The sequence below is a fragment of the Pseudophryne corroboree genome, chromosome 8 (genome assembly GCF_028390025.1).
Source record: "Pseudophryne corroboree isolate aPseCor3 chromosome 8, aPseCor3.hap2, whole genome shotgun sequence".
Taxonomy (NCBI): Eukaryota; Metazoa; Chordata; class Amphibia; order Anura; family Myobatrachidae; genus Pseudophryne; species Pseudophryne corroboree.
The window spans coordinates 21,978,884-21,994,537 of NC_086451.1; the positions used below are offsets into that span (position 1 = coordinate 21,978,884).

The window sequence follows — 15,654 nt, forward strand, 5'->3', positions numbered from 1 at the left end:
GATCAGGAAAGCAGGAGCACAGGGTAGAGGTCACTGTGAGCAGGTACAGGAGGAGCAGGAAAGCAGGAGCACAGGGCAGAGGTTACTGTGAGCAGGTACAGGGGATCAGGAAAGCAGGAGCACAGGGCAGAGGTTACTGTGAGCGGGTACATGGTAGCAGGAAAGCAGGAGCACAGGGCAGAGGTCACTGTGAACGGGTACAGTGGGAGCAGGAGCACAGGGCAGAGGTCACTATGAGCGGGTACAGGGGATCAGGAAAGCAGGAGCACAGGGCAGAGGTCACTGTGAGCAGTACAGGGGGAGCAGGAAAGCAGGAGCACAGGGCAGAGGTTACTGTGAGCGGGTACATGGGAGCAGGAAAGCAGGAGCACAGGGCAGAGGTCACTGTGAGGGGGTACAGGGGGAGCAGGAAAGCAGGAGCACAGGGCAGAGGTCACTGTGAGCGGGTACATGGGAGCAGGAAAGCAGGAGCACAGGGCAGAGGTCACTGTGAGGGGGTACAGGGGGAGCAGGAAAGCAGGAGCACAGGGCAGAGATCACTGTGAGCGGGTACATGGGGAGCAGGAAAGCAGGAGCACAGGGCAGAGGTCACTGTGAGCGGGTACAGGGGGAGCAGGAAAGCAGGAGCACAGGGCAGAGGTCACTGTGAATGGGTACAGTGGGAGCAGGAAAGCAGGAGCACAGGGCAGAGGTCACTGTGAGCAGTACAGGGGGAGCAGGAAAGCAGGAGCACAGGGCAGAGGTCACTGTGAGCAGGTACAGGAGGAGCAGGAAAGAAGGAGCACAGGGCAGAGGTCACTGTGAGCGGGTACTTGGGAGCAGGAAAGCAGGAGCACAGGGCAGAGGTCACTGTGAGCAGTACAGGGGGAGCAGGAAAGCAGGAGCACAGGGCAGAGGTCACTGTGAGCGGGTACAGGGGATCAGGAAAGCAGGAGCACAGGGCAGAGGTCACTGTGAGCAGGTACAGGAGGAGCAGGTAAGCAGGAGCACAGGGCAGAGGTCATTGAGGGGGCACATGGGGAGCAGGAAAGCAGGAGCACAGGGCAGAGGTTACTGTGAGCGGGTACATGGGAGCAGGAAAGCAGGAGCACAGGGCAGAGGTCACTGTGAGCGGGTACAGGGGATCAGGAAAGCAGGAGCACAGGGCAGAGGTCACTATGAGCGGGTACAGGGGATCAGGAAAGCAGGAGCACAGGGCAGAGGTCACTGTGAGCGGGTACAGGGGGAGCAGGAAAGCAGGAGCACAGGGCAGAGGTGACTGAGCAGGTACAGGAGGAGCAGGAAATGAGGAGCACAGGGCAGAGGTCACTGTGAGCGGTACAGGGTGAGCAGGAAAGCAGGAGCACAGGGCAGAGGTCACTGTGAGCGGGTACAGGGGGAGCAGGAAAGCAAGAGCACAGGGCAGAGGTCACTGTGAGCGGGTACAGGGGATCAGGAAAGCAGGAGCACAGGGCAGAGGTCACTGTGAGCGGGTACAGGGGATCAGGAAAGCAGGGCAGGGGGCAGAGGTCACTGTGAGCGAGTAGAGGGAGCAGGAACTCTCTCCTGACAGACTATGGGGCGGGGGAGAACAGTAAGCAGGAGTTACTGTGACTATAGAACACGCACCTTGGTCTGCACAGCGGACGGTCTCTGACGTCTCATCTCCAGCACAATATCAAAGATACTGAAGTCACTTGGAACACTCTGAAATAAAAGGACAGGATCTGTCGTCGCGTGACGGCAGCGCAGGAGACATCTCTCTCTGTTACGGGCACTTTTGTGTAGTTCTGAATCTTTTCCCCAGTGGCATGTCCCCTTCCACTTACTATTTCTGTACCATCTGCCGCACTCAAATGTCCCCAACCAAAACTGAAAACTCAGCACTGGGCCAGGGGTCAGCGTGCTGAGATAAAGCCTCGGGGTGCACCATTCTCTCCATTCACTGGGGCGCACCCAAGTCTTCAATGTTACAGTTCCAAAGTGAACTCCTCCCAAAACTTAACTAAGCTGTGTGTAGCATTCTCTAATGAATAAATGTGTGTGTGTCAATTACTGAATGAGCCGTGTAGTGGCTGCCGTGCCTGCACCCATGGTAGTCCCATCACTCTTATGGCGTTATTGTATTGTATTGGGTTATTATTGTTGTTTCTGATAACAGAGCTCAGTGATGCCCCCTGCTGGAGCTTTTACTCTAACGACTGTTGAAATACTTCACCTGCTTCTGTAGAAGGCTTTGGATGTACTCCACTGTACAGATCACTCCTGTGCGACCACAACCTGCGCTGTACAAGAGACACCGACACGGGTTACACTACGTAATTACTCTAGCATGAGATACTCGCACTACAGGCAATGTATAACCACACTCACTCCTAACACAGCAGCAGTACAGTCACTCACCTACACTACAGACACTCCTCTATAACTGCACTCACCTACACTACAGGCACTCCTATATAACTGCACTCACCTACACTACAGACACTCCTCTATAACTGCACTCACCTACACTACAGGCACTCCTATATAACTGCACTCACCTACACTACAGACACTCCTCTATAACTGCACTCACCTACACTACAGGCATCCTATATAACTGCACTCACCTACACTACAGGCACTCCTCTATAACTGCACTCACCTACACTACAGACACCAACACTCCTCTATAACTGCACTCACCTACACTACAGGCATTCCTATATAACTACACTCACCTACACTACAGGCACTCCTCTATAACTGCACTCACCTACACTACAGGCACTCCTATATAACTGCACTCACCTACACTACAGGCACTCCTCTATAACTGCACTCACCTACACTACAGGCACTCCTATATAACTGCACTCACCTACAGTACAGACACCGACACTCCTCTATAACTGCACTCACCTACACTACAGGCACTCCTATACAACTGCACTCACCTACACTACAGGCACTCCTATATAACTGCACTCACCTACAGTACAGACACCGACACTCCTCTATAACTGCACTCACCTACACTACAGGCACTCCTATATAACTGCACTCACCTACACTACAGGCACTCCTATATAACTGCACTCACCTACAGTACAGACACCGACACTCCTCTATAACTACACTCACCTACACTACAGGCACTCCTCCATAACTGCACTCACCTACACTACAGGCACTCCTATATAACTGCACTCACCTACACTACAGGCACTCCTATATAACTGCACTCACCTACACTACAGGCACTCCTATATAACTGCACTCACCTACACTACAGACACCGACACTCCTCTATAACTGCACTCACCTACACTACAGGCACTCCTATATAACTGCACTCACCTACAGTACAGACACCGACACTCCTCTATAACTGCACTCACCTACACTACAGGCACTCCTATATAACTGCACTCACCTACACTACAGGCACTCCTATATAACTGCACTCACCTACAGTACAGACACCGACACTCCTCTATAACTGCACTCACCTACACTACAGGCACTCCTCTATAACTGCACTCACCTACAGTAGAGACACCAACACTCCTCTATAACTGCACTCACCTACACTACAGGCATCCTATATAACTGCACTCACCTACACTACAGGCACTCCTATATAACTGCACTCACCTACAGTACAGACACCGACACTCCTCTATAACTGCACTCACCTACACTACAGACACCAACACTCCTCTATAACTGCACTCAGCTACACTACAGGCACTCCTATATAACTGCACTCACCTACACTACAGGCACTCATTTATAACTGCACTCACCTACACTACAGGCACTCCTATATAACTGCACTCACCTACAGTACAGACACCGACACTCCTCTATAACTGCACTCACCTACACTACAGGCACTCCTCTATAACTGCACTCACCTACAGTACAGACACGGACACTCCTCTATAACTGCACTCACCTACAGTACAGGCACTCCTATATAACTGCACTCACCTACAGTACAGACACCAACACTCCTCTATAACTGCACTCACCTACAGTACAGACACCGACACTCCTCTATAACTGCACTCACCTACAGTACAGACACCGACACTCCTCTATAACTGCACTCACCTACAGTACAGACACTGACACTCCTCTATAACTGCACTCACCTACAGTACAGACACTGACACTCCTCTATAACTGCACTCAGCTACACTACAGGCACTCCTATATAACTGCACTCACCTACAGTACAGACACCAACACTCCTCTATAACTGCACTCACCTACAGTACAGACACCGACACTCCTCTATAACTGCACTCACCTACAGTACAGACACCGACACTCCTCTATAACTGCACTCACCTACAGTACAGACACTCCTCTATAACTGCACTCACCTACAGTACAGACACAGACACGCCTCTATAACTGCACTCACCTACAGTACAGACACCGACACTCCTCTATAACTGCACTCAGCTACAGTACAGACACCGACACTCCTCTATAACTGCACTCACCTACAGTACAGACACTGACACTCCTCTATAACTGCACTCAGCTACACTACAGGCACTCCTATATAACTGCACTCACCTACAGTACAGACACCAACACTCCTCTATAACTGCACTCACCTACAGTACAGACACCGACACTCCTCTATAACTGCACTCACCTACAGTACAGACACCGACACTCCCCTATAACTGCACTCACCTACAGTACAGACACCGACACTCCCCTATAACTGCACTCACCTACAGTACAGACACTCCTCTATAACTGCACTCACCTACAGTACAGACACAGACATGCCTCTATAACTGCACTCACCTACAGTACAGACACCGACACTCCTCTATAACTGCACTCACCTACAGTACAGACACCAACACTCCTCTATAACTGCACTCACCTACAGTACAGACACCGACACTCCTCTATAACTGCACTCACCTACAGTACAGACACTCCTCTATAACTGCACTCACCTACAGTACAGACACAGACACGCCTCTATAACTGCACTCACCTACAGTACAGACACCGACACTCCTCTATAACTGCACTCACCTACAGTACAGACACCAACACGCCTCTATAACTGCACTCACCTACAGTACAGACACCAACACTCCTCTATAACTGCACTCACCTACAGTACAGACACCGACACTCCTCTATAACTGCACTCACCTACAGTACAGACACTGACACTCCTCTATAACTGCACTCACCTACAGTACAGACACCAACACTCCTCTATAACTGCACTCACCTACAGTACATACACCGACACTCCTCTATAACTGCACTCACCTACAGTACAGACACTCCTCTATAACTGCACTCACCTACAGTACAGACACCGACACTCCTCTATAACTGCACTCACCTACAGTACAGACACCGACACTCCTCTATAACTGCACTCAGCTACACTAAAGGCACCAACACTCCTCTATAACTGCACTCACCTACAGTACAGACACTCCTATATAACTGCACTCACCTACACTACAGGCACTCCTATATAACTGCACTCACCTACAGTACAGACACCGACACTCCTCTATAACTGCACTCACCTACAGTACAGACACCGACACTCCTCTATAACTGCACTCAGCTACACTAAAGGCACCAACACTCCTCTATAACTGCACTCACCTACAGTACAGACACTCCTATATAACTGCACTCACCTACACTACAGACACCGACACTCCTCTATAACTGCACTCACCTACAGTACAGACACCGACACTCCTCTATAACTGCACTCACCTACAGTACAGACACCAACACTCCTCTATAACGGCACTCACCTACAGTACAGACACCAACACTCCTCTATAAATGCACTCACCTACAGTACAGACACCAACACTCTTCTATAACTGGACTCACCTACAGTACAGACACTCCAATATAACTGCACTCACCTACAGTACAGACGCAGACACTCCTCTATAACTTCACTCACCTACAGTACAGACACCGACACTCCTCTATAACTGCACTCACCTACAGTACAGACACTCCTGTATAAATGCACTCGCCTACAATACAGACACCGACACTCCTCTATAACTGCACTCACCTACAGTACAGACACCAACACTCCCCTATAACTGCACTCACCTACACTACAGACACTCGTATATAACTGCACTCACCCACAGTACAGACACTCCTATATAACTGCACTCAGCTACAGCACAGACGCAGACACTCCGCTATAAATGCACTCACTTACAGTACAGACACCGACACTCCTCTATAACTGCACTCACCTACACTACAGGCACTCCTATATAACTACACTCACCTACAGTACAGACACCAACACTCCTCTATAACTGCACTCACCTACACTACAGGCACTCCTATATAACTACACTCACCTACACTACAGGCACTCCTATATAACTACACTCACCTACACTACAGGCACTCCTATATAACTGCACTCTCCGTCTCCTACACTACAGGCACCAACACTCCTCTATAGCTGCACTCACCTACAGTACAGACACCAACACTCCTCTATAACTGCACTCACCTACAGTACAGACACTCCTATATAACTGCACTCACCTGCAGTGCACACACATAGGACCGCTGTGCTCTCCTTGGTGCTGACGCACCAGTTGGATCATTTCCAGGAAGCAGGCGTAAGAGTCCGGTATCCCGCGGTCAGGCCACGCAATGTATTGAAAATGGCCGACTTCCCGCACTTCCTGGAGATGGAGAATAGACAGTGGTCCATTAGCTGAGAACTCATTTCAAACAATCAGTGTAATGAAGCAACTTGGGAGTGTCCTGGGTATAGACACGTTCATATACGTTAGTATCATATAGTCGGTTTGGCAAATAGAAGATGGGTTGTTCACATGCAGGCAGTCTGACAGGAGACAGGTCGGCACACAAGCAGGCAGTCAGACGTGAGACAGGTCGGCACACAAGCAGGCAGTCTGACAGGAGACAGGTCGGCACACAAGCAGGCAGTCAGACATGAGACAGGTCGGCACACAAGCAGGCAGTCAGACTTGAGACAGGTCGGCACACAAGCAGGCAGTCAGACAAGAAACAGGTCGGCACACAAGCAGGCAGTCTGACAGGAGACAGGTCGGCACACAAGCAGGCAGTCAGACAGACATGAAACAGGTCGGCACATAAGCAGGCAGTCAGACAGGAGACAGGTCGGGACACAAGCAAGCAGTCAGACAGGAGACAGGTCGGGACACAAGCAGGCAGTCAGACATGAGATAGGTTGGCACACAAGTAGGCAGTCAGACGTGAGACAGGATGGCACACAAGCAGGCAGTCAGCCAGGAGCAGGTCGGCACACAAGCAGGCAGTCAGACATGAGAGAGGTCGGCACACAAGCAGTCAGACATGAGAGAGGTCGGCACACAAGCAGGCAGTCAGACAGGAGACAGGTCGGCACATAAACAGGCAGTCAGACATGAGACAGGTCGGCACACAAGCAGGCAGTCAGACATAACCCCCCCATCTCCTGATATTGGAACAAGCTAAGTTCTCAGTAGAAAATAACAACGTAAGCTGTGTTGGTGCCTATTTGTATTCCGAAACAGGAAACTCAGAGATTGTTCTGAAGCAGTGCTGGCCATCTTGGACTTGGGCAAACTCAAAAATAAACTTAGGGTCAACAGTGTCCTCTGGTGGCCAGAGGTGGAATTGTCTGAGGTTGCGCCAAGCTCCAGAACCATGACATTCTGTCACCCTAATTCCCTCCCTGCTCTGCATTACATCGCTCTGTGCTGCACTTACCTCCTGAAACGTCACCTTGAGATTCCGAAACACGACCTCTGGATTCACCATGACCTTCGTTACCTGCCGGGGCACAGTTAAACCAAAAAATGATGCCAAAGTGAAGAAGAAGGCGGGAGGTAAATCTGACATGACTGTGACAGGCTGATATACCGACCGTGCTGACGGCGAATGCCCCATATTGGACGGGATCCTCCTCTAGAGGCCAGTAGCGCTCACATTTTTTCTGCAGGAGAAACACTGGTCATTCCAACACACAACAGTGTAACCCGTGCTTATTCTTATAGTACCAAATCCAAACCAGAGTGACGCCAAGCGGCGCAAGGTGGGATCATTGTATATAGCAGGAGAAAGGATATATATGCGGCCTTATGGCGATATAGGTTCCAGCTGCAGATGATCAGCTGGAATTAGTAATATACTAAGAAGTGTAGCAGACACCCTAAATCTGTCTGATGTATTATTATTATCCTTTGTTTATATGGCGCCACAAGGGTTCCACAGCACCTAACAAAGAACAGTACAAGACACTGTAGGACAAGTACAAGGTATATAAACATCGCTGCATCAGGCTACAGGACACTGATATAAACATCAGGGAGGCAGATACCGAGGGTAGTCTATGTAAGAGCAGGAAAAGCACAAGAGGGGAGAGGGCCCTGCTCGTGAGAGCTTACATTCTAAAGGACAGGGGTGACACATATGGGGATGTACCCACAGATACGGACAGATCTTATTTCAGCATTTCCAGCGCCTTATTTGTTTTTTTTTTATCAATGTAACATGTTTATTATTATCTCTCACCGATGGAACACTCTTAGCACATAGCAGCTGCTTTTTACTTATCTAACACCCTCTACCACTGAACGTGCTATTTGGTGTGGTGCCTTGGGGTGGTTTGGTTGGGCTGGCCTGGGGATGTCCCGCGCCCTGGACCTGAACCTTTAGAATGTTAGGGACCTACCTGATGATGAGGTCACCTGGACGCAGTGGGTGGGCCCATACTCTGGCCAAAGAACCTCGCTTTTACTTGATGTTAAATTTGTAAATTTATTCCAATTATTCTAATTAGTAATGTTTGGAGAGTGCACCCGCATTCTTTTATTTCTGTGTGTGGCACTACAAGTCTCAGCACCTCTCATTTCATTTAGTTAGGGTGTGCAGCCCCCTCCCCCCCAGTCGGCGACTGCGCATGCACCGGATCAGACTTACACTGACCGACGGAGACAGCTCCTGCCAGCGGATTGGTCTGTCTGTTGACGGGCCACACCTTATGTGAAACGGGCGTTTTAGGGGCTGTAGCTGCATCAGCAAATGCTCAGTGGACTTTGCCTAAATGGGAACACCCTGTTACGCCTCGTCAGTGATGATACTGCTATAATGCGTACACCCGTACTTGCGTGTACCCGGTTACGGAGCATGTGCAGTTTGAAGTCACGCACATTACGCTCTGGTCTACTCAGCATCCGGCCCTCCATCACCACGTGCCTCCCCCTGCACTCTGAACCAGCGTGTTTACATGGCAAGCTAACCCCACCAGGAGCCGCGTCCTTCTGTTGGATGGCCCTTTCCTGCTGGCATCAATGGTGCACTCTGTACTGGCTAGTCATACCCCTCACTGCCTGGCTACTGTTGTGCTGTGGATCCTGGCTAGTCATACCCCTCGCTGCCTGGCTACTGTTATGCTGTGGATCCTGGCTAGTCATACCCCTCGCTGCCTGGCTACTATTATGCTGTGGATCCTGGCTAGTCATACCCCTCGCTGCCTGGCTACTGTTGTGCTGTGGATCCTGGCTAGTCATACCCCTCGCTGCCTGGCTACTGTTGTGCTGTGGATCCTGGCTAGTCATACCCCTCGCTGCCTGGCTACTGTTATGCTGTGGATCCTGGCTAGTCATACCCCTCGCTGCCTGGCTACTGTTATGCTGCGGATCCTGGCTAGTCATACCCCTCGCTGTCTGGCTACTGTGGTCTGTGGATCCTGGCTAGTCATACCCCTCGCTGCCTGGCTACTGTTGTGCTGTGGATCCTGGCTAGTCATACCCCTCGCTGCCTGGCTACTGTTATGCTGCGGATCCTGGATAGTCATACCCCTCGCTGCCTGGCTACTGTTGTGCTGTGGATCCTGGCTAGTCATACCCCTCGCTGCCTGGCTACTGTTGTGCTGCGGATCCTGGCTAGTCATACCCCTCGCTGTCTGGCTACTGTTATGCTGCGGATCCTGGCTAGTCATACCCCTCGCTGTCTGGCTACTGTGGTCTGTGGATCCTGGCTAGTCATACCCCTCACTGCCTGGCTACTGTTGTGCTGCGGATCCTGGCTAGTCATACCCCTCGCTGCCTGGCTACTGTTATGCTGTGGATCCTGGCTAGTCATACCCCTCGCTGCCTGGCTACTATTATGCTGTGGATCCTGGCTAGTCATACCCCTCGCTGCCTGGCTACTGTTGTGCTGCGGATCCTGGCTAGTCATACCCCTCTCTGCCTGGCTACTGTTATGCTGTGGATCCTGGCTAGTCATACCCCTCGCTGCCTGGCTACTGTGGTCTGTGGATCCTGGCTAGTCATACCCCTCGCTGCCTGGCTACTGTGGTCTGTGGATCCTGGCTAGTCATACCCCTCGCTGCCTGGCTACTGTTGTGCTGTGGATCCTGGCTAGTCATACCCCTCGCTGCCTGGCTACTGTTGTGCTGCGGATCCTGGCTAGTCATACCCCTCGCTGTCTGGCTACTGTTATGCTGCGGATCCTGGCTAGTCATACCCCTCGCTGCCTGGCTACTGTTATGCTGTGGATCCTGGCTAGTCATACCCCTCGCTGCCTGGCTACTGTTATGCTGTGGATCCTGGCTAGTCATACCCCTCGCTGTCTGGCTACTGTTATGCTGTGGATCCTGGCTAGTCATACCCCTCGCTGCCTGGCTACTGTTGTGCTGCGGATCCTGGATACTGTTATGCTGCGGATCCTGGCTAGTCATACCCCTCGCTGCCTGGCTACTGTTGTGCTGCGGATCCTGGATACTGTTATGCTGCGGATCCTGGCTAGTCATACCCCTCGCTGCCTGGCTACTGTGGTCTGTGGATCCTGGCTAGTCATACCCCTCGCTGCCTGGCTACTGTGGTCTGTGGATCCTGGCTAGTCATACCCCTCACTGTCTGGCTACTGTTGTGCTGCTGATCCTGGATACTGTTATGCTGCGGATCCTGGATAGTCATACCCCTCGCTGCCTGGCTACTGTTGTGCTGCGGATCCTGGCTAGTCATACCCCTCGCTGCCTGGCTACTGTTGTGCTGCGGATCCTGGATACTGTTATGCTGCGGATCCTGGATAGTCATACCCCTCACTGCCTGGCTACTGTTGTGCTGCAGATCCTGGATAGTCATACCCCTCGCTGCCTGGCTACTGTTGTGCTGCGGATCCTGGATACTGTTATGCTGCGGATCCTGGATAGTCATACCCCTCGCTGCCTGGATACTGTTGTGCTGCGGATACTGGCTAGTCATACCCCTCGCTGCCTGGCTACTGTTGTGCTGCGGATCCTGGATAGTCATACCCCTCGCTGCCTGGCTACTGTTGTGCTGTGGATCCTGGATAGTCATACCCCTCACTGCCTGGCTACTGTTGTGCTGCAGATCCTGGATAGTCATACCCCTCGCTGCCTGGCTACTGTTGTGCTGCGGATCCTGGATACTGTTATGCTGCGGATCCTGGATAGTCATACCCCTCGCTGCCTGGATACTGTTGTGCTGCGGATACTGGCTAGTCATACCCCTCGCTGCCTGGCTACTGTTGTGCTGCGGATCCTGGCTAGTCATACCCCTCGCTGCCTGGCTACTGTGGTCTGTGGATCCTGGCTAGTCATACCCCTCGCTGCCTGGCTACTGTGGTCTGTGGATCCTGGCTAGTCATACCCCTCACTGTCTGGCTACTGTTGTGCTGCTGATCCTGGATACTGTTATGCTGCGGATCCTGGCTAGTCATACCCCTCACTGCCTGGCTACTGTTGTGCTGCAGATCCTGGATACTGTTATGCTGCGGATCCTGGATAGTCATACCCCTCGCTGCCTGGATACTGTTGTGCTGCGGATACTGGCTAGTCATACCCCTCGCTGCCTGGCTACTGTTGTGCTGCGGATCCTGGATACTGTTATGCTGCGGATCCTGGATAGTCATACCCCTCGCTGCCTGGATACTGTTGTGCTGCGGATACTGGCTAGTCATACCCCTCGCTGCCTGGCTACTGTTGTGCTGCGGATCCTGGATAGTCATACCCCTCACTGCCTGGCTACTGTTGTGCTGTGGATCCTGGATAGTCATACCCCTCGCTGCCAGCCTATAGAACGGTTTCTGGTCTGTACTGTCCAATTGTGCAAGACGGCCCTTTACTGAGACAACACATTATCAGTATACGGTTACTGTGGCCTCATTCTGACTCTGGCGCATCTAAAGCTGCTGCCCCGTTCAGCTGTGGCAGCCGGTTCACTACTTATTGTCAATGCGATTATATATACCAGCCCGTCTTCATGCGGAAGGCCGCACCAGCCGCCCACTGGCTTTCAGTCTACAGCTGTCACCATTACTATCAGGAATTACAGTCACTCCACGCTGGGATCTGGAAATGAGAGGCGTCCCACGTCCGTTCCCATCGCCACAAACCAGCATTACTGAATTGCTGCAGAAACCGTTCCTGAGCATTATACATGAAATAAGCCAGATACACCAGAAAGTAATTGTGGTTCAGTTCTGCTCTGGGGCTAGGTGGCGGTGCCGGCTGATGTGACCGTGGTCTCCTACAGTTCCTGCGATCCTTCCTCTTCTCTCAGAACATACAGTAAGCTGCTTGAAAAGAAGGAACTAATTATGGCTGAAGTTGACCACAGGCCTTTGTAGCAGGGAGGTGTGTGACTCTGTGAGAAAGGGAGCTACTGCTATACAGCACTCACTAACACGGTTGGCGTAATGGTTAGCATTACTGCCTCATATCCCTGAGGTCTTGAGTTCAATTCCAGACCCAGGCACTGGGAGTTTGTATGTTCTCTCTGTGCTTGTGTGGGTTCCCTCCCACACTCCAACTCGTACTGGTAGGTCACTGGGCTTAATCTCAGTGTGTATATGGGTAAAGGATATACCCATTTACCGTACAGTACCCTAAAGAACCATCTATTGTACAAGGGACGCCCTTTGCTTTATGCAGAAACGTCTGCTCCACCAAACACAGCTATTGTACAAGACCCTTTTTGTCTGAATAGTATGTAATGAAGATGTCCGCATAAGAGGAGAGCGATGCTCACTACAGTGCTTACCTTCCCCTGTTCCACCTCCCGGCACGCCATCACTATCACCTGTAAGAGAGTAAGGGGGAGCAAGGTCAGTTTAGCAGCACATGTCAGGAATAACCCTGCAGCAGGCAGCCATCTTGCCAAGCTATAAGTTGGTTAGTAAGTTGATCGGACACGCCGAGTTATGCCGGCTACACACTAAACGATGGGTGTACCCAGCCGATATAACGATATATTACTTGGCCGCATACACTGAATGATAAATCGTTTGCAGACGCGTTTATGATGCATGCATTAGCTACCTGTATCGTACTGCACGCTTGATGGGATGACCTGGAAAACGACCCATAGGAGTGCACGATGGCGGGTACATACTAGACGATATGACCAATATATCGCCCACTGTGTATCCACCTATAGCATAGACCTTATCACAAATAAAAATATATAGAATGTGTGTATATATATATATTTTTTTTATTATTTCTTTTTCCATTAGTAATACATCAGCTGCGCCGTCAGTGCATCAAATTGGGATTTTTCCTGTGACTTGACAGTGACAATTAATATATGCATACCAGATGAATAAATAGTGTAGGCGTGTAGGAGTATCTTTCAGGGACTTTTCGTAGTGTTGTTCTCCTGCCACCGTAGTCCAGACGTTTATATATCAGTACACTTGGATACAGGATGGAGACAACGTATCAGTGATACTGCCCCTCAGATTTATAAAGTGACTTTGTGCTTGCATGCATTAAAAGTGCTAAAGTGCTGATTGTGCAAGTTTTGTGCCAAAGACCAGAGTTGTGACACCTTACAACAGTACACTTATTTCCCGTGCACTAAAAATATATAGGGGTATATTTAATTGACGTTGAAAACTGCCGTCTGTTGAAAAGACGTCAGTTTTCGACTTTTTAAGTTGATTCATGATTCGATCTATTCAATATTTTCGACAAGTCGATGAATTCGACTTGTCGAAAAGCACGTGGATCGGCGGAATAGCTGCCGATCCACGTGCTTGTGTCGAAAACGGGGCCAAAACCGACAGGATTTGGCCCCCTTTTCGACCATCTCAGTCCGACATCAAAAGATGTGGGACTGAGATGTGGGACCCAGAGGAGGAGGGGGGGGGGGGGGGGGGGGGGGGAGACCAGCGGGGGACTGCCGCGGGCAGCTAGAGGAGATCAGCGCTACAGGAGGATGTCACACTGACGCGCCGCTCACGGCAGTGTCCACCCGGCTCCAGGTTGGCCGGCTGTGTGACATCCTTCTGCAGCGCTACTGTATCGCTAATCTCCTCTGGCTGCCGGCGGCTGTCCCCCGCTGGTCCCCCCTCCCCCTCTGGGTCACTCATCTCAATTCCCAACTGCTCCTCCCCCACCCGCAGTGGCTCCGGAGCACCACCCGCGGCACCCACGCACCATCCCCCACCTGCGGCACCACCGCACCAGCCCCTCCCCCACCTGCGGCACCACTGCAACCGCCCTTCCCGCGGCACCCCAGGATCCCATCAGCCTCTTCTCCGCACCCCCTACTCCCCTAACCAAAGCACCTACTAGGTGATTCACCAGGCTCTGCGTGCGCTGTTCACGCTGTTGCAAGGGGCTACGACCCCTTAACCATCGCACGTCCTTTGTCCGTGCAATATTTAGCCACTCACACAATTATAATTGGATGTGATACTCCATATAATAAAAATATTGCACGCCACAAGGGTGTGCAAGGGTTAAGGGGGCCTAGCCCCTTACGACGGTGTGAAGAGCGCCCATAGGGCGCGATGAATCACCTAGTATATATATATATTTATATGATATTGTCTATTATCCATTGCAGAAACAATATTAACATAAACTACGCTCCTTTAGGCCAGCCGGAGCCATATTAACAATGGGGAGTATGGAGCTACAGCTCCAGGCCTCCGCATAAAAACAGGCCCATCACCATGACAGTGGGATGATAACCAGTAGCCCAGCTGGCCCCATGGTGGGTCATAAATCCTAAGAATTTAAATGTTATTTCTATTTTCCCCGTAAAATGATGCAATTATTCTACTTTTCCACAGTTAGACATTGGGGTTGACCGTGTAGGGTGGTGTACATGCTCACATGGCACTGGCCACACCCACATGGCATTGACCATGATCAGACAGCACAGGTCACACCCACATGGCATTGACCACACCCACACAGCACTGGTCACACCCACACAGCACTAGTCACACCCACACAGCACTGGTCACACCCACACAGCACTGGTCACACCCACACAGCACTAGTCACACCCACACAGCACTGGTCACACCCACACAGCACTGGTCACACCCACACATCTCTTCCACTTCTTACAAGGTCTTTGCTTATGCTCAGACCAGGCCCGTGTGGCCTGTAATCCGGCCCTGCGGGTTATCAGGTGCGTAAAACGTATACGTGAACAAATGTGATAATGTCGTTCTATATAATGTCTCATCCAGGTCTAACGCACTCTGTAATCAGCAATTAGAGAGTGACTTCACAGCCTCAACGCCACAAAAGCATCAACCTCAACAACTAGTGCAGGGAAACCCGTCCTAAGTATTGGACGGCAAATGTAACCCATGCTGTATAGCGCATATAATAAG

At 51.1% G+C, this 15,654-nt stretch overlaps 1 protein-coding gene across 1 annotated transcript in view; it reads right to left on the reverse strand.

The window, feature by feature from the left end:
- The window catches only part of PTPN18 (protein tyrosine phosphatase non-receptor type 18), a 68,222-nt gene that overhangs the window by 37,292 nt on the left and 15,276 nt on the right, over positions 1-15,654 (reverse strand). The window contains exons 5-10 of the mRNA XM_063936044.1: positions 13,059-13,097; positions 7,916-7,984; positions 7,759-7,821; positions 6,562-6,704; positions 2,198-2,264; positions 1,609-1,686 (exon numbers count right to left, since the gene is read on the reverse strand). Coding sequence (XP_063792114.1) covers positions 1,609-1,686; positions 2,198-2,264; positions 6,562-6,704; positions 7,759-7,821; positions 7,916-7,984; positions 13,059-13,097 — 459 coding nt within the window. The remainder of the gene's footprint in view (positions 1-1,608; positions 1,687-2,197; positions 2,265-6,561; positions 6,705-7,758; positions 7,822-7,915; positions 7,985-13,058; positions 13,098-15,654) is intronic.